General features: G+C 37.1%; 3 protein-coding genes across 8 annotated transcripts in view; 1 reads left to right on the top strand and 2 right to left on the bottom strand.

Annotated features, from left to right (window-relative positions):
• Positions 1-231: 231 nt before the first annotated feature.
• Positions 232-1,337, bottom strand: sox3 (SRY-box transcription factor 3). Its single transcript, XM_048175683.1, has one exon. The coding sequence runs from the start codon at positions 1,143-1,145 to the stop codon at positions 246-248; it is 900 nt and encodes a 299-aa protein (XP_048031640.1). The 5' UTR covers positions 1,146-1,337; the 3' UTR covers positions 232-245.
• Positions 1,338-2,141: 804 nt separating this feature from the next.
• Positions 2,142-21,800, bottom strand: p2ry4 (pyrimidinergic receptor P2Y4). Of its 6 annotated transcripts, none has more exons than XM_048175682.1 (7): positions 21,662-21,791; positions 17,178-17,226; positions 16,668-16,835; positions 8,785-8,826; positions 8,466-8,638; positions 7,177-7,307; positions 2,142-5,451 (listed from the first exon to the last, which is right to left on the bottom strand). In XM_048175682.1, exons 3-7 carry the CDS (start codon positions 16,724-16,726, stop codon positions 5,392-5,394), a joined length of 465 nt encoding a protein of 154 aa, XP_048031639.1. In that variant the 5' UTR covers positions 16,727-16,835; positions 17,178-17,226; positions 21,662-21,791; the 3' UTR covers positions 2,142-5,391. The 6 variants fall into 6 exon arrangements, 5 of the variants coding, with proteins under 5 accessions (XP_048031639.1, XP_048031636.1, XP_048031638.1 ...); XM_048175679.1 differs by having other exon boundaries at positions 8,466-8,667; XM_048175681.1 differs by lacking the exon at positions 21,662-21,791 and adding an exon at positions 18,554-20,082 and having other exon boundaries at positions 8,466-8,667.
• The window catches only part of arr3b (arrestin 3b, retinal (X-arrestin)), a 39,558-nt gene continuing 38,219 nt past the window's right edge, over positions 21,775-23,113 (top strand). The window contains exon 1 of the mRNA XM_048175674.1: positions 21,775-21,898. The gene's annotated coding sequence lies outside the window, so the exon portion shown is untranslated. The remainder of the gene's footprint in view (positions 21,899-23,113) is intronic.

Genomic DNA, 23,113 nt, shown 5'->3' on the forward strand with positions numbered 1-23,113 from the left:
GTCAGAAGTCCAATATTCTTCTACAGACTTTGATTGCTTTACAGCTTATGATAAAAGCTCCTCTGCAATGCAATTTATTCTGAAGTCCCCGATATGTCGCCATAAAATGCTTTAAAACGGACAACTCATTGAGATTAAAAATAGTTTCTTTTTTAAAAACGAAATTGAACTTCGATTCTTTTTGCAAATCAAAATGTTCAAGTATCCGAAGTACTTAGTCTTTTTTTTTTGTTTTTAGGAGTCTTTCAAATGTGGGTTAGGGGTAGCGTTCCGTTCACGCCAGTCCCTGCGCTTTGATAGTGCGGATGAACGCTGTGTAACCGACTGGTCTGTAGACTGGAGTGGTCGGCGCTGTCTCCTCCGGGCGGCAGGTACATGCTTATCATATCCCTCAGGTCTCCCAAACAAGCACGCTGAGAGTGAGAGGTTATGGCCGGAGGAGGAGAGCTGGGTTCCGTCTTGCACACTGAAGCCATGGAGCCCAGACCCATTGCACTGGAAGTTTGCTGCGTGTATGCTGGTGACATGCTGTACGTGGACGCCGCGTTCATGTAGGTCTGGGCCGTGGACATCATCGGGTACTGAAGTCCCGCCATGTCGTACCGGTGCATCTGCTGAATCTGGGGGCTGTTCATGCTGGGATGCTGAGAGTAGGCCAGCTGGTCCTGCATGAGGGAGTAGGCGCTGTTCGTCCAGCCGTTCATGTGCGTGTAGTCCATCCGCTGGCCCACCGAGACGGCATTGTTGACAGAGTTGGCACCGGGCGCCAAGAGTCCTCCGGGCAAGGAATACTTGTCTTTCTTCAGCAGGGTCTTGGTCTTCCTGCGGGGACGGTATTTGTAATCCGGGTGCTCCTTCATGTGCATGGCTCGTAACCGCTTGGCCTCGTCAATGAAGGGTCTCTTCTCGGCGTCAGTCAAAAGTTTCCAGTCAGCACCGAGGCGCTTGCTGATCTCAGAGTTGTGCATTTTAGGATTCTCTTGTGCCATCTTCCTCCGCTGACCGCGAGACCACACCATGAAAGCATTCATAGGCCGCTTCACCCGGTCCTGGTCGTTGGCACTGTTGTTTTTGCCGCCCGCCGCCGAGCCCGTGTTGGACTGCGGAAGGGGGCTTTTAATCTCGGTTTCCATCATGTTATACATTCAAACTACTTAAAAGTGGTGCCTTAAAAGCACTCGAAAGACAAGGCTGAAATTTAAAGAGACTCACAAAATAAAGTCGGTAGTCAGTCAAAAGTTCAGAGAGCTAAAACTCTGGTCACGTCAAAAGCACCGAACTCTTTCAAATGTCTCCACACCAGTCCCGTGTGTCTCTCTCTGCTCTGCCACGGAACTCTGAAAAGTTGTGCGCTAAGCTCAGCTGTTAATAGAGGCTCGGCCATGTGATTTGGATTGACAGCATAACAATGAGCTCAGCGCCGACCAATCAGAGAGCGCATCACTCTCCGCCATCCAAGCAGCGAGCTGCCCGGGCACCACCGTGTTTCGGGATGCACTTAAAGTGGGATAAAATACATCACTGGCATCTTTGCACTTTGACAATTTAAATCACTTTGTTTTAAAGCGCGTGTTATCCACTGGAAAATGTAGTAGACAGATAGGGTTAAATAAATATTATGAATTTCACACTTTCCCGGAAAAAAAGAAAAGAAATGTTCGACGTTCAAATAAATGAATAAATAAAAAATAGCATGTTTAATTTATTAAATAAAAATAAATGCAAGAATCGGGTTTGATTACTACTTGTATGTAAACATGTAAACTTTGCCTCTTACAATGGCACGACGAAGGCACTATAATAATTATTAATTAAACAAATAATAAGAAACAAATAATTTAATTCAGAGTTCGGTTTATTTATTTTTTAGAGTGTAATGCAAGCTTGTTTTCTTTTGCCCTGTCTTCACCTCTAACAGAATTCTAATAAGACTGAGGGAATTAAAATTGACATTGATTAAAAAGTTCGATTTTAACACCAAGCAAATTACGTAACTATCTAAATATTATAATAATAAATTACTGAAGTAGCCTATTTACATTATTTGTCTCTCAATTTATTCTAACTTTCATTTGACATCTCAGTAGTATAGCCTACTAGCCTATTATTTACAGGTTGAGCTGAAAATAACACCAATTTTATAAAAACAAACATTCAACAAAATAGTTTTTTTTTAAACCACGCGTCGCAGTTTTTGTCAAGTGTCTAATACTAACAAAATTAATACAGTAACGCCCCCCTGTGGATCAATTTTGTATTGTTCTGAAGAAAGAATAACTGATGTGACTATTTAGACTACACACGACTTTTTAGAACAACCACGCCAATTTGAGTGTATGTTAATTAGGGCTATTTATTTTTTTACATCACCAATTATTGCTAACTGCAATCAATTCCGGGTTTTATTTGTTAGGCTGTGTGATTTACAAATGACTCGAGTAAGAGGAGAGTAAGAGGAGAGTAAGAGGAGAGGTTTTCAGTCTCCCGGGGAGAAATTACACCTTCGAAGGGGCCAGTAGCTTATTAGCACACCGTCCATCGACATTTAACACATTCATCGCCACTGAGACTGAACGATTACAGCACTGAATATTCATAATGGGCTTTTGACACCTCACACTAACGACTCAACCATTTAGTGAAAAGTTTCACCGTGTGTGACCGATTTGGACATGTACACCAACACGTACGTCTCAGTTATTTACTTTCCAAACTGCTCTTAACAAGTACAAGTGTTGTTACTCAATGCTGTTATTCAGGCCCGATGTTAAGGATTGTAAAGTACTATTCATCATAATAATTCATGATATTGCCTATAGAGCAATTTGAAAGAGCAATCAGGTTATAATTTAGCATTGTGCCTAATTTAAAGAAAAATGTAAAATTTCTAAACCAGTAAGATATTTTGGGTAGTCAAGTTAATTTGTCACGTCAAATAAAACACTAATCGTAGCCTATATTTGTGATTAGAAGGCTAGAAAAAAACTAAATTTCACTGACAAATTAACAACCATATCCAAAACAACTGGGGAAAACTGGATAATTTTTCAATCGCTTTCAGTTTCATTAGAGAGATACTAAAGTAAATGTGTCATTTGGAACATCATTAGTCACTTTACATTAATATGAATAGCAGTGCACCAGCCGTTATGACAAAAGTTCTAATTAGAGACTTATTTCACGAAACCGGTGATTTATCCGAGTGGTTTCAGGAACATATCCTCTTGTAATCTGCTTATGGAAATGTCGCCTATAGGAGACAGTGGGAAAAGGAAAACTCCCAGTTACCCGGAGCTCGGTAATGATGGCTTCTGTTCTCCAAATTTCCTAATTAACGTGAGCTAAGGCCGAGGACCACCAGGAAAGCCTCCTAGTGTTCAACATCATTGAGCTCCGAGGAACAAGGCTTCCGAAAATCACTCACGTGTATGATGGCCGAGCAGGGAAATGTCCATTAGTGTAGTAGGCAATTCAAACGACCCGAATACTAAAACTGACACTGTGCTGCAGATAAATAAAGTCCATTATATGTCAATTAACACTAAAAAAAGTCCAAACATCTAAAATTATTATTGAAAGCAAAAGATGGAAAATGGTCAGTTCATTACTGCTTTATATGTCACATGTCAGATCTGTGAAATTTAAGGACGTTTCAACAACTTGTTCTATCGTGATAAATCCAACAATACCATAACAAATCGCCACAGGACTTCTATTCTTTATCACAGTGTAAAGTCTTTTTTTCAAACCCGTGGATTCACTTGTTAATTAGCTCAACTTTAACAATTAAAGTGGAAGCAAATTACAGCAAAGCACACGCAGAGCCTCAAAAAGACATTGTTTTTATGGAGTCTAATAAGGTGATGTTGGACAAAATAAGTGGACTTAAAACAGTCCAATAAGCCTGCGCGCGACACACCCACTTTAAGATACAATATAGCTCGAGCCACAATACTGAATAATTGAATGATTTTTACGGGTTGAAAAAAAGAATGTTTACCATTTAGGTATAAGAATATTTTCAGCCTACTATTTTTGCTTTAGAATAGGTTATAATATATAAGATATAAGGCTATATAAATTATTTTTAGAAATATTATTTTAAGAAAAAAAGTTTAATTTGAATAATAGTATATTCTGTCTTACATCAAATGAATAGAGCATTAACTGTAACACGTTAACTAGCCAAAACGATAGTACTAACATATATATATATATATATTTAAAAGAAGTCTTTGTGTAATTTTTTAGATCACATATCTCCGAACCATTAAGCATTGCTCTGGAGTCCATTTAAACGTCATAACCGTATGAATTAATAACTTTTTGTTTCAACTCACTGGCTACGAATAAGGCCAGAGTTACCATGGTTAACAGAATGATTTTTCAAATGCAGGCACAATAAAGACCGTCTCATTGGGATTTGCATGATTTTTGAACCGAATATGCAAATGAAGATGCAATTTCAGCACGGTCTGTTATTCCTATTGTATTTCGTTGAATGGTTGCGTCCCCTCTGGTTCTGACACTGGTAAAATAATATTCACTGGTCAATTAAAGAAAAGAGGCTTGGATCTGACCTTCTTTCAGATGTCACTGAACTATTGGAATGATAACATGTTTTATACTTGAAACATATGAGTCCGGTCATTAAAATTAATGTGATCATGGCTGTAAAATTGAATGATGTAGTAGTAATAATAATAATAATTATAATAAAAACAGCGACATTTTTGTTTCTTATTTTACTTCAATCTATTACAAGCATTTTGAGTCACCAACACATAAAAACAAATCAATTTTACGCGCTGCTTGTCGATGTTAAATTATACCTTTTTAACTTTTTATTCAGGCTATTTTAATCGAAAAATAAGTTTTAATTCTCAACAATTTTGCAATCGAAACAAATAATGTATAAACAGCCTTATTTAATAGATATTTACAAATATGGTTTGCTTCCTCACACATTGTCTGTCCTCAGCAAGTTTGTAAAGCGCGTTAAGTACTGTTGTTCTGTCACTCGCAGAGGACAATTACCGACTATCGAATGAACAACATGTGGGACTCAAAGCCACTAATGCATCAGCAAAATTTAGACATCACAATCAATCCAATTTTCCTCACTTTTTTAAAATAAAATAAAATATATATTTTCATTTTACAGTTTCTATTTCTCGATGAGTAAATATGCTATTAATTTCATTTAAATTCCCAATTATTTGACACAGATTTTTATACTGAAAATAAAAACTTCCTCAATGATATTCCATAAATCTGTTTCTTTGAGTTTCTTCACCATTAAAGGCAAGTCAGATTCAGTTACCTGCAGGGAAATGTACAGGTAAACCACAGGTAAGGCACTAGAGCACATTGATGTCCACATCCTGTTGTTTAACTGATTTGTCTTGGTCTTATACAGTCTGAGAAAAGATAAGCATTAAGCACAGTCACCTGAAAAAGAAGAAATTACATGTTCATCACACTCTAGATATAAAAAGCATCAATGTTGCAAAAGACATTTTACCAGTCATTACTGCAGTCCTGTTTGTCAGCAAACTGAAAACTTATTTTATCAGTTTTATTTAAACTAATTTTGTTTATGTACACTTTTTGCAGTTTGAATGTCTTTCTTAGAAGCAATAACGCATGACCACCTAATTTTTTTTTTTTTTCAACTATCTTTTTTAAATTGTTTATATGTAAGCTACTTATGCATTTACAAAGAATATGATCATTTTCACAGTAAAGCACACACTATATATGAGAAGTACATTGCAACAGAAGAATCAAGGCATGTTTGAGGAGCTCTTTAGCCCATGCAGTCAGTGATAAATAGGATTTCGGATCTAATGCAGCATGAAGCTAATGTGCACCCATCATCTGCTGGGACGTGCAGCACATGGTGTGAATACACAGTCCCTATTTGCTCCTCAATGACAACATTTTTCTACAATATCTTTAACTTTCAGGAGGAAAATTTTAGCGAAACATTAATAAAACCCCATTTAGTACATGATGCGTTAAATGAAAATAGTTTTAACTACATTCATTCTGACCCAGTGAAAGCTAATTTCAATTAAAGCGCTGATTTAATTTAGCAGAAAATTACTATAAATATAGTTTTGATTAAATCACTGAGCAAATTCTAATAGCACAAGCAATTGTCTTTGAGTTTAGAGGTGTTATTAGATTTGGCTAAATGTATCTGTGAAGGAATTTCTCAATGTGTTAAAGCAGTCTCTTGCACATCAGCACTGTGATAATGCTTATAACGTTCTCTAGTTTAAGTGCCTGTCAGAAAAAAAAAACGATTAGGGTGTCATGTGAGTCATGCCTAGAGCTGTTTAATTATTTTAAAACAAGAAAATAAATTCAAATAATTACGTTTCATTTTCAGGAACCATATATAAAAACATTTTGTTAACTCCATGTTCTGTCAGTCAGACTTGCAGAAATGGACAAGAATTGCCATCACTGAAATGCCATCATTGGCTGCAAGGCTAATTACAAACCTCATTATTTCCCATGTATCTTTTGAATCATTTCCATGTACTACAGTTTCTCCAAAACAATAGAAACTTTCTCTTTTTTTGTTTAGCAGAGAATGCTGAGTTGTCTGATTTTGCTTTGCACCAAATGTGGCAAGCAGATGGCTTTTGTTTTAAACATAATTAAGATCCCACTAATCTGGTGCCTTTTAAAAATGAAACAGTCGCTTCGTCAGGCCTTCATTAGTTAAGATAATATTGTGGAAATGCACAATTAATTTGCAGGCTATATCTTTAATTAATTAAATACACCCAATTTTGTAATATGATTAATGCTACAAAGTTGTTATCTCCAAATTATTCTAAAATTAATACGTAACGATAATATTTTATGCATTATTAGCAAGAACTGAGGTTTTGGCTGTGGCAAAATCCTGAAGAACTAATTATGCAGGGTAATTTATTAAATCTCGAGGAAAGAAACAAACAAGTATAAATTGATATATTAATCATGGGCTTCATTACGTTAATCTGCGAGTGATTTGAGGTGAAAATGACGAATCTCTGTTGAGCGCCGTGCACTTGATAATGGAGATACTGGCTATAAATTTACTCTACATAAAGGCCTCATTAAAAGAAGCATAATTTAATTAAGAGTTAGCCATCGCCCTCCAAATGCATTAATTACCTTGGGTATGATGAGATGAGTTTTGGGATTACTGATGATTTCATTACGGCCAGTGTTGCTGCTAACTGTGGCAGGGACCTGCTGTTGTTGACAGGATAATGGATTGGGTGCCTGGGGATGAATCTGTTCACCTTGGCAGAGAGAGAGACAGAGGAGACACAGAGGACTACACCGGACCCTCATAAAGTGGGTGGACACTACATAATATTTACAATTACTAAAAAAATAATATCATAGGTTTGGTCCACTAACATTTTTAGACTTATTAAGACTCTGCTTTGACCTGGCAGGGAGGAAAGTCCATGACGGACCAAGTTATTTTGCAATCTGAAAAGTATATGACTTAAAATGACCCATTTAAAGGTCATTCAAGAGCAAATGAGCATTACTTCCTTTCTCTATTTTTATCATGTATACTCGTTTGCCACTAATATGGCAGTCTGCCATCCCGCACACAAACACACTCTTTCTTCCGCTCTCTCGCTACTGCTGGGGTGAGAAGGGCGCAGTAGAGCTGACAGCTCAAAGCCCTGGAAACTGACATGTCAATGGCAGATACAAGCTGTTGCGGTTGCACTGGCGGGGACACGTCGCAGACGCTAACTGCTTCCTCTTGGCGACAGCCTGACAAAGACATTCGACTACCTTTCAGAGCTACATACATCATGTATAGATCACATGTGGCACAGATAGAGCACTGCTCCATATCTTTAGTGGCTTGTGTCAATGTTTTGTCAATTAAAAAAATAAAAAAATAAATTCCTGACAACAAATTGAGCCCGTAATCTCAACAGGTCCATTATGATACATTTAACGTATTCAAATTTAAATAAAGAATGAATAACTTGTTGGAATCTAAGTTTTAGAATCTTGCTGAATATTAGAATGTTTGAAGTCTTTAATCTGAACACTCATTACTGATGATTAAACAGGCCAATGTTTATGAATATTCTTTAGGGAGTACTATCATCCAATGATTTATTCATGATGCAGAACTGATGCAGAATGAGAACGACCGCTTTAACAAAAAACGACTTAGCAGAATGACAGCCTATGACTTAATTTGACACAACAGGAAGTCTCACAGACCAGTTAAAGGTTTTTGTTTTAATAAAAAATAAATAAATAGAATCAAATCATTTTACTCTGTGTAGCCTCTGGAATGAACTGAAATGCTAGCTAACAAAATCTAACACAACCCCCCCACCCCCCTTTCCCCTGAACAAGCCCCCCCCTCTCCTCCAAATGTACTCCAGCCCACAGCTGCAGTTTTCCAGAAAGACACTCACCGTTGCACAGTCGTTCTTCTAAATCCTTCTCTCTGCATTTAAGGTCCTGCATACTGTTTAGCTGTAGAGAGCCGGGTAAGACTCTCAAACCATGCCGCTTTGAGCCGAGACGAGAGAGAGAAGGGTATGCAGTCTTCCATTCCGCAGCAGCGCTGAGCCAAGCCCTCCCTGCACTGGGAGCCATCGCATTCAGCCAAGATTGCTTCATACAAAAGTTGACAATGCCCCAGTGAAAGCCATTGTTGATATTCAACATTTTTTAAATAGCTGAGCAGAATGGACAACATGGCAGACCACAAAACTTGGTAGGGAAACTGACCTGGAGCTTCTGAAAAGCACCACAGCAAACGACTGAGAGAGTCTGAAATAAAACAAAACAGAATGTTAGTGCTCAGGGTTACTGCAGGACTGGGGCTTGTTAAAAGGGTAAAACTAAGTTTTAATCTAAGAAATAATTGAATGATTAATCTATTATCAAAAAAAAGTTAGCTGCAGCCATAACGCAACATAACATAACATAACATAACATAACATAACATAACATAACATAACATAACATAACATAACATAACATAACATAACATAACATAACATAACATAACATAACATAACATATAAAATAACAACGCAATGCACCATAACGTAACGTAACGTAACGTAACGTAACGTAACGTAACGTAACATAACATAACATAACATAACGCAATGCACCATAACATGACATAACATAACATAACATAACATAACATAACATAACATAACATAACATAACATAACATAACATAACATAACGCAATGCACCATAACATAACATAACATAACATAACATAACATAACATAACATAACATAACATAACATAACATAACATAACATAACATAACATAACATAACATAACATAACATAACATAACATAACGCAATATGACATAACGTGACATAACATAACGCAATATGACATAACGTGACATAACATAACGCAACGTAACATAACATAACGCAACATAACATAACATCACATCATAAAACACAGCATAACATGGAAGGTGAATAATACCAATTTAAAGCAATGGAAACATGTTCCTAACTTGCCATATAAATGATGACCTTTCTGTACTCATCCATTACAGCCTTTAATTGTTGTTCTGATTGTCTTGATGGCTCCTGACAGTAAATGGTGTTTTATTTCCATCTTTGTCAAAATGACAGGCACAGATTAATAAAGACATTTAGCAAAGCCCTCGCGACCCATCTGTCAATATGCAACCTGGGGCAAAAGAAGGCTTACATAAACACAGAGGGAATTCTTTTAGCTTAATTTGACTTCATAATTATGTCTATGTGAGGTATTCCTGATGTATTTATGTTCTCTATGCAAAGAGGCATCATTCATTTCATTAAGAAAAGATAAGAAACCACTACTACTGTGACCGCACCCTTAGCCCCATCTAAGGGCCATCATCACATTCACACCCTACTGACCACAGGCGGCTGTTAAGCACATCATTACCATACATGCCACAGGGGGCAGTTTTGTTTCACTAAGATTACATTATTACCCAGTATAAAAATAGGGAATCCAACTGCTGCCAATTACATTACATATTTGTTTTCCGGTAATTATGCTATAATCAAGTAACTTCATTTGGGCCGCTGTGAGGTGTGCTCCGCATTCAGTCTGTGTGATTTCCAAGGGTTTAAAGTATGGGATTAGTCACCTGGAAAACTGGCCATCTGAGCGGGAGGAGGCCACTAGAATTGCATAATTATATTGATCAGGGACAAATTACAGCCTTGACAGCAGAGGCCAGCCCAGTCTGATCTTACAGGTGTGTAGGGGAAGAGAGAGCAAGCTGCAGGGAGAAAGAGAGATCTTCCTGGAAATCTACGTCAGTGGCACTCATCTCAAACCATTAACTGCCATCAAAGAGCTAATTTTACTCTGCACATTATACCCAATCCTACTCGTCCAACCCCCTCCATGCTGAGCTGGATGGAGAAGCCTGGTGGGAAAACGACATTCAATCTGCCGGCCGTCCCATTCAGGCCAAATTGTCAAATGATGGCTTTCCACCTCTAAAGTTTCAGGAAGTGAAAGGTAGCACCGGCCCTGGGCTGAGACAAGGACTGAAAGCAGTTGAAGGAGGAACAGGGAAAGAGAATAAAATCCACCAAAATCATCCCCATGCAGCATCCCTACTCTGTGCACTACATATCAAATATCATGAATGGTTAATTCATAATAAATATAATTTTTATATTAATTCAAAAATATATATATTTTTTTATAAATATAATTTTGCAACCTAAATTATCCTTGCCTTGTAATAAAAATATTAGCTGATATTTTAAGATAGTTATAAGGATCTGCAGGGGTCATCGTCACTTTGATATTTCCTGTATTTCAATGTTTTCTTTTCCTGTATGTTGGTTGGACCACATGACTTTGATTTTGTGGAAAAAGGGTTTTCAAATATTAAATATATTAAATTAGTATTGTTAAAAAATAAAAGATCATGGCAAAATAGATCTTTAAGAATCAACTGGATTGTATTTTATATATATATATATATATATATATATATATATATATATATATATATATATATATATATATATATATATAACATTTTGTTTTATTTTCTGACAGTTGATACCCTGAAATTTAAAAAAAATCATAGAACAAGTGTATTTAAATTGTATATAAACTGCATTTTTATACAAAATGCAGTCGTTGACCCAATTACATTCTTTGCATTTCCTAGTTTTAGAACAAGAAATATATGATGATAAATCCAGACCGGCCATTTAAAGAAAAGGCAAGCGTTTTACACAACAGACCATGTGCAACCAAACTGCTGAAATATGGCATAGAGCAGAAATGTGCATACAAACTCAAACGCACATGTACAAAACAAAAGCGAACTCTTTATGGCAAAGGCATACAGCGAATATGCAGAAATATTGTACTCAACATAACCCCCCTTCCCACCCCACACCCGGAAAGAGGGGCGCTCTCTGTGCTAATTAAGTGCTAATGGTTGTGGCCCTGCAGAGAATACTAATTAGGATTTCTATTCTCCTTTTGGGTGAGCATGTACTTCAACACTGCCTAATGAGGGGAGGCAGGTATGTGTGTGCTGTGTGCTGGGTTAATGGGGGGTCCACTCTCAGGTCTCAGGGCTGTGGGTTGAAGAGGGAGGCGTTTCCTGTGCCTTGGCCTCTCTGACATAGAACCACACACACACAATGAGGACTAAAGTCCAGTGAAAGGAAGAAACTCCATCAAGATTCCTGGTATATTTACACTCCAAAATATTCTCCAATTTGCTTTGCACTCTCTTTATCCCTGACTTCATCTATCCCTTTAAAATTCATACATTCAAATATTACCATCACATCTTAAAGGGTTTGTTCACCCAAAAATGAAAATTCTGTCATTAATTACTCACCCTCATATCGTTCCACACCTGTAAAACCTTCGTTTGTCTTCGGAACACAAATTACTTTTTCGACTTTATTCAACAATATCTAGAGATGGGCGATTTCAAAACACTGCTTCATGAAGCTTCAAGAATCTTTTGTTTCGAATCAGTAGTTCGGAGTCACGTGATTTTAGTAAACAAGGCTTCGTTACATCATAAACGTTTCTAAATTTTCACGTGACTTTGGCAGTTTAATACATGCTCCGAACCACTGATTCAAAACAAAATATTCGTAAAGCTTCATGAAGCAGTGTTTTGAAATCGCCCATCACTAGATATTGTTGAATAAATTTGTTATTTAGTTTTTTTTGGTGCACAAAAAGTATTCTCGTCACTTCATAACATTAAGGTTGAACTACTGTAGTCACATGACCTGTTTTAAATATGTCTTTAGTAGCTTTCTGGGCATTGAAAATGTTAATTATCTTGCTGTCAATGCAGACCTCACTGAGCCATCGGATTCAAAAATATCTTAATTTGTGTTCCGAAGATGAGGGTGAGTAATTAATGACAGAATTTTCAATTTTGGGTGAACAAACCCTTTAAGGGATAGTTACCCAAAAATGTAAATTTATTTACATGTTGTTCCAAAATGATTACTTTTTTATTGTGTGGAGCACAAAAGAAGAGATTTTGTAGAATTTTTTTTAACTCTTTGAGTCCACGCAATTGAAGTTAGAGGGGACCAAAATTACACTAGACCCTACTGACTTTCGTTGTATAGGGTGACATTTTAGGGCAAATGATCCCTTCAAAGCTGACCTGAACACTACTAAAAGAACAACTAATCTCATTTCCAATGACAGGGGGATTAAAAAAAAAAAAAACATTACACTGATGGTTTGTCTTCCTCTAGTCAGCAGTGACAGGAAATGTTGCAAAGGAAATGTAAAAAGTTCAGAGAGTTTTGCTTTTTGAGATTTACATATTCTGAAGAATACTTCTCAGTAGGCATAAGTTAAATGAGGGAAGCAATATATTTTAAAATCTCAATACATTTTAACAAGGTACAGTTCCACACTCTGCTCCTCTTGTGTGAAAGAATTAATGAATGTAAGCAATTCAATGACAACTTAACTCACTTCTCAAGGCATTCAGACTGAATAACTTGAGTCCTCAGAGAGCCATGAAAGCTGTCACTTAAAAACTGCTTGCCGCTGAGAAACGATTCCAGTCAGCCAAAACTTCCTGTTTATTTACAGCCAATGACTAGATAAAAAAATAAATAAACATGCATTGTGCTGTGCAGAGAGACTGCGGAGAATCTGATGGCAGCGTAGCGTAATTGGGAATATGAGAGGATGTGCATGCGCGTAAACACGCAGATTGGGGGTGGTACTGGAATTACCTGAGAGAGATAATGGCAATGCATTAGATTAACTCTCCTTCCTTAAATGCGACACATTTAAGTAATCTTGTCCCCCGAAAACATGTCAATGCCTGAAAGGCTGCCTCAGCGCTATCAGGACCCTCTGGTCCCCCACACTGATGCAGCTGGCAAAACGCTACCGTCGACTGTCAAAACGCAGTGCGAGATCTAGTTATAATATAATTGAATTTTCATATCAGAGGAGACCAGAGTTCTTGCAGACAATAGGAGTGCTGAGTCCTCTCTGATATTGGCACAGACCCTTTGCCACGCGCATGAAATCAGTATGTTAATGTTCCCCGGGTTTTCTTTTTTTAAGGGCACTTGTGCCTCCGCAATGTACTACCGATGTGGTTTCAAAAAATTGCAACTATTGATAAGTAGGGAGCTAGAAACCCTTAGACCACCCCCTCCTGTTACCTTTCCCCATCCAAGCAAGCAAGCAAGCGCCCAGACAGCATAGCACCCCCATCCACACCCCTTTATTAAAATTGTAATTTATTTTTCTAAATCAGAATGACAGCTTGCTTTCTTTTCTCTGCAGCAGGCGGTGAATCAAGCCGCTTTAATTACTTTCGTAACTTCGCTGACCCCAGGACTGCGCGCCTTGTGCCGAGAAAATGGGCCGGCGACAAAGCTCTCCCGCCGCCGCGGCTACCTCCGTTCATTTAAAATGCAGGAATTTATCAAGCTCAGGATTTTCTATGATTTTGTTAACATTTCACCTCCTATCTTTTCCACATTCTCATTTGACCCTCTCGGACCACGTCAGGCCGCCTGCCGCTAACAGCAAAAGCTCGGCACATACAGAAGTGAAGTTCATTCAAGGAGAGTGAGCGCGCTTGCTTTGCCGGTTGCTCTGATGTATACTTATGTGCGTGTATGTCAATTAAGAGACGTTTATCACTGTCCTCAGTAGTTTGCCGTGGCCCGGGTGGTTGCCCTCCCAGCAGAAGAACAGATCTGGGCTGCTCAGCAGGAATCAACAATGCACTTGATCTCTCAGCAGCTTCTAACCAACAGAGGTCAGGGTCAACCTTCAGATGAGAAAGGATTCATTGAACTACACTTCAATGCACAAGTCACATCATAGTTTAAAAGTGTTGGCTGTTCCTGTTTACTCAGGATTTTTTTTCTTGTTCAAAAGTTTCTCGGCGTAAGCACGCTGCACCTCCACATCAAAAAAACACACAAGCCAGATATCTGCTCTCCCAAAACTTTCTCTGCATTAACCCTCCTGAGCTGTTTGTCTTATTAAAGGCTTTAATATGGTGTAATCCCTGCTATCACCCTCACCTCCTGACTGGCACCCCTCTGTTCCAGCCTGCCCGGCGACTGAGAAACAAGGCTAACCCGGTGGGCACGGCCGTGGGCTGACGGTCTAATAATTGAATGAATGATTATCTGTCTCATTAATAGACAATGATACAGAGTGCGCTGCCATATATCTGGAATATTAATGAGAAGCTGCAGGGGGCTTGATAAGAAGGAAATAGTGTGGCTGCTGTAATGGGGTTTAAAACAATTTGCCTAGGTTGGGGTGGCCCAGCTGATTTGGGCTGTGTTAATCCCCAGTAACCCTTACACATAGCTCCCAGCTCTATATGTGTGATCATCAGACACATGCAGCCGGGCCTCCAGCGCAGCCGTAAGCTTTCAGGATCCCTGCTACACCCAGGCCGGAGCAGATTGATCAGTAACCCTCTGGATGAATAAGGTCTAGAATTTTATTAGCCATTTATCCCTCATTACAGAGTAGGCAAAGTTCTTTTTTCACAAATACTTCCAAGATTTTATACTGTTAAAATCTTATAGATTTGTTATAATATAAAATTGAGGCATATTTAACTGTATTAATTTATCAGACGCTTTTTAAATGAACAAATGTAAATATTTTAACAAGTATTTAATTATTTTTATATTCTAAAAATCTTTTATTTATGGAATCTTATTGATATTAGTATTATACGGGTCAATGACGTGACAAGTAATTTTTTTGTCCAAAGGCCTTAATAATAATTAAAAACAAATATATGACATCTAAAATATGTAAGGTAGTACAACTAGATCTCTTTTATTGAATCCAAAAGGTTTTAATTATATTTTGCTACATATAAATTTAGAAGTGTCAAAAGGTCATTCGGTTTAACCTTCAAAGGCCAATACAGCCATTTCATTTGTGATTAAAATATCTTAAAATGTAATAAATATATATATTTTTTATTCTGGCATGATTTTTTTAACATCATATATCAACATAGTGCAAAATGATTTTAAAATTACACGTAGAAGTCGTTGCTTTGTTATGAGAAAGTATGTCCGGAAAAATTTATTTCATTGATGTCATTCAGAATAACCAATATAAAAGGACCATTCTGGATCAAGTCATGTGGTCAATATCATGTGACATCATTCAGACAGCTGCAAAGAACAACATGGCCATGAAGCAAAGTTACTAACTCTCTCTTAACTATTTGCTCATACGCATGTCCCGAAACATTAGGTCATTTGGTACAACCGCTGTAAAATGTGGCAAATGTTGTAATATTTTAAAAACTTGTACTAAAAATAAAATGTTTGATTGTCCTTTTGCTAGCTAGCACGATAACTAGCTAGCTAGCTAGATATATTAGCCTGTTAGCATTGTTTGAAAACATCGTCATTCGGTAAAACCGAAATTTTGGTTAAACCGAATGACTTTTTTTGTTGACACATTTTGTCCATCTTGTAAAACATGACAAAAGCAGTGTTAATTGATTATAAAAACCACATAATCTCATTGTTAACACTTAATAAAACTTCAAAATTAATTATACCTCAATTAGTTTTCTTTTACACTTTTAAAAACCTTATTCGTCAATGACCCATACATATAATATTATTAATATTATTTAGTAATAATATAGTAATATTATATAGTAGTATATATAGCCTTTATATGATATTGCTGATGGCTTTGCATTTTGTGTGATATCTGAACTCACGACAGCAAGAATCTATTACATTTTTGAAAGCATAAAAACATGAAGAGGAAGAGATATTGTGAAATTCACATTTGTTTCACATTATATGGACGTTTGGCTTTAGCCTTGAACGATTGTTTAAATAACTACACAATTGCTCTAATAGATTTTCCCCCGTTTTGTCTCTGATATCAACTTAGTAATAGGATTAAGAAAAGTTTCTTGGGAAAAATTTCATGTGGCCAAAATCTGAATAGAGGCAAATTAAACATTTATACTGAAGGTCTGCTCAAACACCCATGTGAATCAATATCTACCACCTACTACATTGGAAAGCAATATTTCCCTTTTTAGCATGCAATAATTGTGTTTAGGCCAGTGAAGTACCTTATTATAGGTTTGTCGGGGAGAGAAAGCCCTGTTCCCATGGTGACTATGAAAGCCATTTGCCTCCTTTTCAGCTGGGTAATGAACTTCTTTCCTCTTTATGTCACTCTTCCTCTTCACTCTCAGCATCTCAGTCCTTGTCCACGTCCTTGAAATCATTCGTTTATTCTCGAATGTGACAAACAACAGAGAAGAGAGACCATGAAAGTAAAGTCATCATGCATCCCAGGCTGAACAGTTTGCTTACAAAAAGTATGGCTCAGTTTGAAGAAACAGAACGTATGACTGGAAAGTACAACCATAACTACCTTTTTATAACAGAGCTTTAATGCTAACATGAACATTTTTTACATTATTTGTCACGTTTTTTGTTGAAATGTTGTTGACTGCATTTATACATTTTATATGTGGCTTTATATACAATAAGGAAACATATGTGGGAATGTAACAATGAATAGCAATGAACTCACACAATCATCTAGAGACATGTGTATTTTGTTGTCACCATACCTTTCAGATAGACATGATTGGCTGCCTAAGGATCATAGGTCATCTCTTCCTAAAAGAAACACAAACATGAACTGCAGGCCACATGGTTTACCGGAATACAGAAAAAAAAGTTAATCTCACTTGTAACAGAAAATGTTATATGATATATATATATCATTTTTGTATTGTTGTTTCATAGATTAATATGAACATCTACCTTGTTAGAAGCATGTTTTGAAAAATGACAATGAGACCAAAGACATCCGTTCTCTTCAGACAGTGTAAGATCTCTCTTTTACCTCAGTCAACAGCACAAATAAAGGTTACTTATTGCTAGAACCGATGGAAAAAAATTCACTGCTCATGGCAGTTAAAATTTTTTTTATTGCTCAATGTCTTTTATGAGTATTGTTTGCAGTGTTCCCACCCCCTGTCCTTGGGCCTTGCATAAGAATGAAAGGATGAAAACAGTTAAAACAGAGAGGGAAGGAAAGATTAGGACTATTAGAGAGAAATTAATACTAGCCTTAGATCATTCATCCTCTTTAACAAGAACATATAGGATACTTTAGAGATATTTACTGCAAAGAAGCAGGCTTACCACTTCAAAAACAAAACTTGCAATTGGCAACACTCAAACACTTGTCTGTTTGCATTTAATTGTTTTATTCACAGTGATTTACAATAGTTTTGAATTTTTGCCCCATTTTAAACAGAAACCCATAAGACCCCACACCCATCTTTTTTTATCATCATTCTTTATTTATATACATGCATTGTGTACATGGACCTTGGCATATTTGATTTCATTTATTTCTGAATATTCAGAGAGTAAGAAAAAAAGGGGGGCATGAACTCTCCATCTCCTCTGCATATTAAACTATTCATGACTTCAACAACCCACACAACAAAAGCAGCAGCTAACAGGTATATTTATCAGTCAAAATCTTTGGAGTGTTAAAGGATATGAAAGGGTTAGTTCACCCAAAAATATTTTTTATTACTCAATGACATTATTATATTTTGAACTCAGTCCACATAGATATTGTTGAAGTCTTTATTTTGTTTTTTGGCACACAAAAAATATTCTTGTCGTTTTATAATATTAAGACAGAACCACTGAATTCACATGAACTGTTTTCAAATGTTTTTACCTTTATGGACCTTGAGAGTTTGAATGGCTTTTCTCTCAATAGAGGCCTTACTGGGCCTCATTGGATTTCATCAACAATATCTTAATTTGTGTTCGGAAGATGGACGAAGGTCTTACGGGTGTAGAACGACATGAGGGTGAGTAATAAATGACGTTATTTTAATTTTTGGGTGAACTAACCCTTTAAGCCCATGCACTCACTCATTAAAAACATTTGAAAACAGCTCTGGGGACCTCTACTGACCAAAAGAAAAAATGACTCATTTCCCTGAGAGCCCCAAGAGCGTCCCTCCTCCTTCACAATCTTCACACAAGGAAAAAAAAAAGACACATATTATTAAATAATAATGACAATATCAAAAATAAAATAGAAGACTTTTTAATTGTTCTAAGCATGACATAAGATTTGCTAAAATGCATTTTCTGTCTACTGGACAATAACATTTTTAAAATTGCAATTATAAAACTGCAATTATAACTTTTGCTCTGTGTCCTAAAATGACACACACAATCTTCTACTGTACAGTATATATGGTTGGATATAAATACACAAGAAATTTGCATTTCAATACACTATTCAAAAAAAAGATGTAAATGGTCCATTAATAAATTAAATTTTAAAGTGGGAACTGTTTTACAGTATAAAAAAGTAAATAGAAGTCAACATAAATGATTAGCTTTACAACACATTTTTAGCATGTTCTAAATAAAAGTATAATGTAAACAAGGTTTTTTTTTTGCAAAAAAAATAGTCTTTTTTGTATCAGAGAGAGGCATATAAAATGGACGGAATATGCAAAGAAAACTCAGTCACTTCAATGTAAATACAAAACACATTATGTAAATACATTTCAAAATTAAACAAATACCATGATCATTTAAATGTCACAAAATATTTACAAGGATAAACATGAAATAATCAAATGTACAAAATCACAAACATTCCCACAGAGGTTATATCTGGGGAGAAAAAAAAAAAAAAAAAACTCTATACACTACGCCAAAACGAATCTGATTTCCTCCATCTTTTTTCTTCATTCAGTTCTGCTATGCAATTACTCTCAAACACACACAAACAGATGTACAGCAACACAGCTGTAGATCTTCTCCACCAAAGGACAAAAACAGATGTACGAGGAATAAAGCAAGCCAAGAGGGGATATCTGAAGCTCAACTTTCAGCCTCCCCCACAACCATTCACCTTTTCACTAAAAGTATCTCAAAAGGTTTCCAACATCTCAGTTTAATTCAAATAAATGACATTTTAACAGCACCTTCGTTTCCTACTGTAAGACCTTCAGATATAACAGAACGCACAAAAGGCTTTGTGCTGGCATTTCTGTAGTAACAGTCAAAGGCCAGAGTCCATCTCTGGGATATAGAGTGGGTTTTGTATTCAATGTTGACAGAACCCCAACGCTGCCAAGTTCTGTCCTTGAACAACAGTGAGAAACTTCAGCATTACAACCATAGGGATGATTTGCCATCAGTGCTTTTATATTACCAGCTGAAGTTTCTCTGAACTACATTACCACCAATCATACTGAATTAGGAAAACATTAGGAGGTCACAAAGAAAGCAAACCACATCCTTTCTCCTTTCTTTTTTTTAAATTTTATCTATGCTGTAGTGTTTACAGCGAGACTGTTCTGAATTCTTCAGGATGTGTGTCTTTATTTTGACAGAGAGTCCTTAGTATTTCTAATAAAATTTGAGGCAGTATTCCAGAACCGTTTTTTTAAATGATTACCCAAAATGTCTGGGTATGTGGGTCTAGAGTCTCGACTCATTGCCAACTTGGGCATCCAGGTTCTTAAAGGCCAGTCCGATGTTGTTTTCATGCACATACGCTGTAGAACGAGTGTTCGGAGTCTGTCTAGTGAAAACTCTGATAAGTTTAGAGCGGTAGTGATCCCCTGCCAGGAAGTAGAGGATGGGGTCCAAACAGCTGTTCATGCTGGCAAGTGGACGAGTGATTTTGTAAGCAAAGTTGACGATATTAAGGGACTTGCAATCTGCGTCTAGAATACGGTAGGCGTAGTAGAGGGAACGAGTGATGTGGAAGGGTACGAAGCAGATTGCAAACACAACCAGCACCACTATGATAAGTTTAATAGACTTCCTCCGGGATGAGCCCTGTTGACTTTGGGACAGGCCCTTTCGGGGTTGGCAAAGGGCCCGTGCCATTAGACAGTAGCAAACCATGATGACCAGAAATGGCAGAATAAACAGCAGCACCATTACCACAGAGTTGTAGGTAACATAGTTGTGAAATTCATCTGGGCGGCTGGTGTCGTGACACAAAGTGTCATTGCCCCTCTGAGAAGTGTTGACAAAAATCAGCTTGGGCACCAAGCAGGCTATCACTGCCGTCCAGACAAAACCACAGACCACGTGGGCATGGCGTGGCTTCACCAAAGTCAGAGTACGAATGGGATGACAGATGCCAAGGTAGCGGTGCACACTGATGCAAGTGAGAAAAAGGATGCTGCAGTACAAGTTGGCATAGAAAAGAAACCTCACAATCTTACAGAGGAAAACACCAAAAGGCCAATGGCTGCGGTTTGCATAGTAGTATATGAGCATAGGCAAGGAGAGCACGTAGAGTGTGTCTGACAGGGCGAGATGGAACATATACACTGTGCTGGGTTTCCAGGGCCTCATCTTAGTGATAAACATCCACATTGCCACAGAGTTCAGTATCAGTCCCAGGAAACACACCAGTGAGTATGATACAGGTAGCAGAATATACTTGAAATCCTCATCGAATTGACAGGTGAAATTCACTTCCTTCGAAGACCTCGGTATCAGTGTGGTGGAAGGAAGGGACAAATTCCCTGAGACAATTTTCCTTGAGAATGAATTCATTTCTGTTATAATAAAAAATAAATATATATTTAGAGCAATTTTAGAAACTTAGAAGGTCTTATAAGTAAAACACATGGCAAAACAGATTTCATTCAATGTAAAGAAATGTAAAACATCGTCACAACACAAGCTATTAAGTCAAAATAAACTACTGGAATGTGTCTCCAAAGAACTTTTTCGCTTACAATGGTCATTTTTAACTCACCTTCACAAGTTCAGGTCTAAAACAAAAGTCATACAGCATACACAACACGAAGAGAAAACCAACCCATCATATAACTTAGAGTTCAGCACCGAAATGATATCTTGCGAAACTATTTCCAGTCTCAGACATATTACAGTTAATAATAAAATAGCAATACGAAAAAAAGAACCTTACGCACACAACTGTACACATGCAGAGTAACGTTACATGGTCTTTTAGAAATACAGAGAGAAAGAGAAAGGGGAGCACGCGGGACTGTTTCCACGCGCTAAAACTTACCGTTCACTCAGCTGAATGAGGTAACCACGTCCCTTCACACATCAAAACATGAACGTAGATGGTTAAAAACCATGAAGCCTGTTTACGTATCCAGATTTATCGGATTGGAAGTGCTCGAGTTGAAATGGTCCCACTGGAGTAGGTGAGCGCGTGAGCTGATGGGCGGGGAATCGGTGCCAAATTGAGTTTCTTCCTGCAGCGCCTCGAAACGAATCCCCCAACGTGTAATGTTGACAGGTATTGCTTAATATCTCATCACTTTTCTTAAATACCACGAGAAACCTGCTACGGTATTAAAAGAAGTTGGTTTTATAAATCCTAGATATTTTCTAATTTCTAAGTGTAATTTGTTTCCAATTGTTTAAAATCCCAAGTGAAAAAAGTACACTTCTATAATGTACTTAAAGTGCTCTATTTTCATGCACTAATTTTGTAGCCTACTTAATATACTAAAATTCTTCTTTAGTACTTCTTAAGATCATCTTAAGAACATCTAAGTGTACTCAACTGTGCTATTTTGAGACACCATGAAATATGAACTAAAATGTGCTTTTAATATACCATCTCTGTATTTGAAAAATGTAGATACCACTTATAGTAGGCTACATTTGAACTCATAGCACATTTTACTTCATTTCATGGTGTCTCAAAATAGCACAGTTGAATACACTTAGATGTTCTTAAGATGATCTTAAGATGATCTAATTTTTAGTATATTAAGTACAAAATTAGTGCATGAAAATAGAGCACTTTAAGTACATTATAGAAATGTACTTTTTATTCACCTGGGATCACCTCATTATCATCACGCGCTTATCAGCTTCTGCCATCTTTGCCCATCAAACTGACAGTAGTAAATTTACAGTCGAAGCTCATCTCACTTGCCCTTTAAACATCATATGTTGGCTCTCGTAAATGATACAGCCCAGTTTTTATGATAAAATCCTTGAAGGTAAATTATAGGACAACTCCAACGCAAACATGGTGCTGTTTTCTTTCAACTCCTGTTTTTCAACTCCAGACATCTGACGCTCTTAATCTTTTGATTTCAGAATATTTTAGAACGTTTTTGTTGGTTTTTATGATACTTTTTTATTTCACTTCCAGCAAGCACCATGTGACATTGTTGGTTAAAACATGAGGAATTGTGTGTACACAAGGGCGTAGATTTGGTTTCAACTTTGGGGGGTTGAATGTTGGTATGGTTGTATTGTATTGGGGGGGGGGGGGGGGGGGGGGTTGTAATTGATGGATTTGAATATTGGGGGGGGGGGGGGGGGGGTAGTTTGTCCCCCCCAACAAACTACGCCCCTGTGTGTACATCCCAAATTTCCAAAGAAATTACAGTATTGTCAGTGTCCAGTAACAGAGAAGAATTTCAGGTGTTTCCCAAGAGTTCTAGGAGAGTTTATGCATATTTGTTTAGTAGACTAAAGTTAATATTTAGTAAAA

Source organism: Megalobrama amblycephala, linkage group LG23 (assembly GCF_018812025.1).
Source record: "Megalobrama amblycephala isolate DHTTF-2021 linkage group LG23, ASM1881202v1, whole genome shotgun sequence".
NCBI lineage: Eukaryota > Metazoa > Chordata > Actinopteri > Cypriniformes > Xenocyprididae > Megalobrama > Megalobrama amblycephala.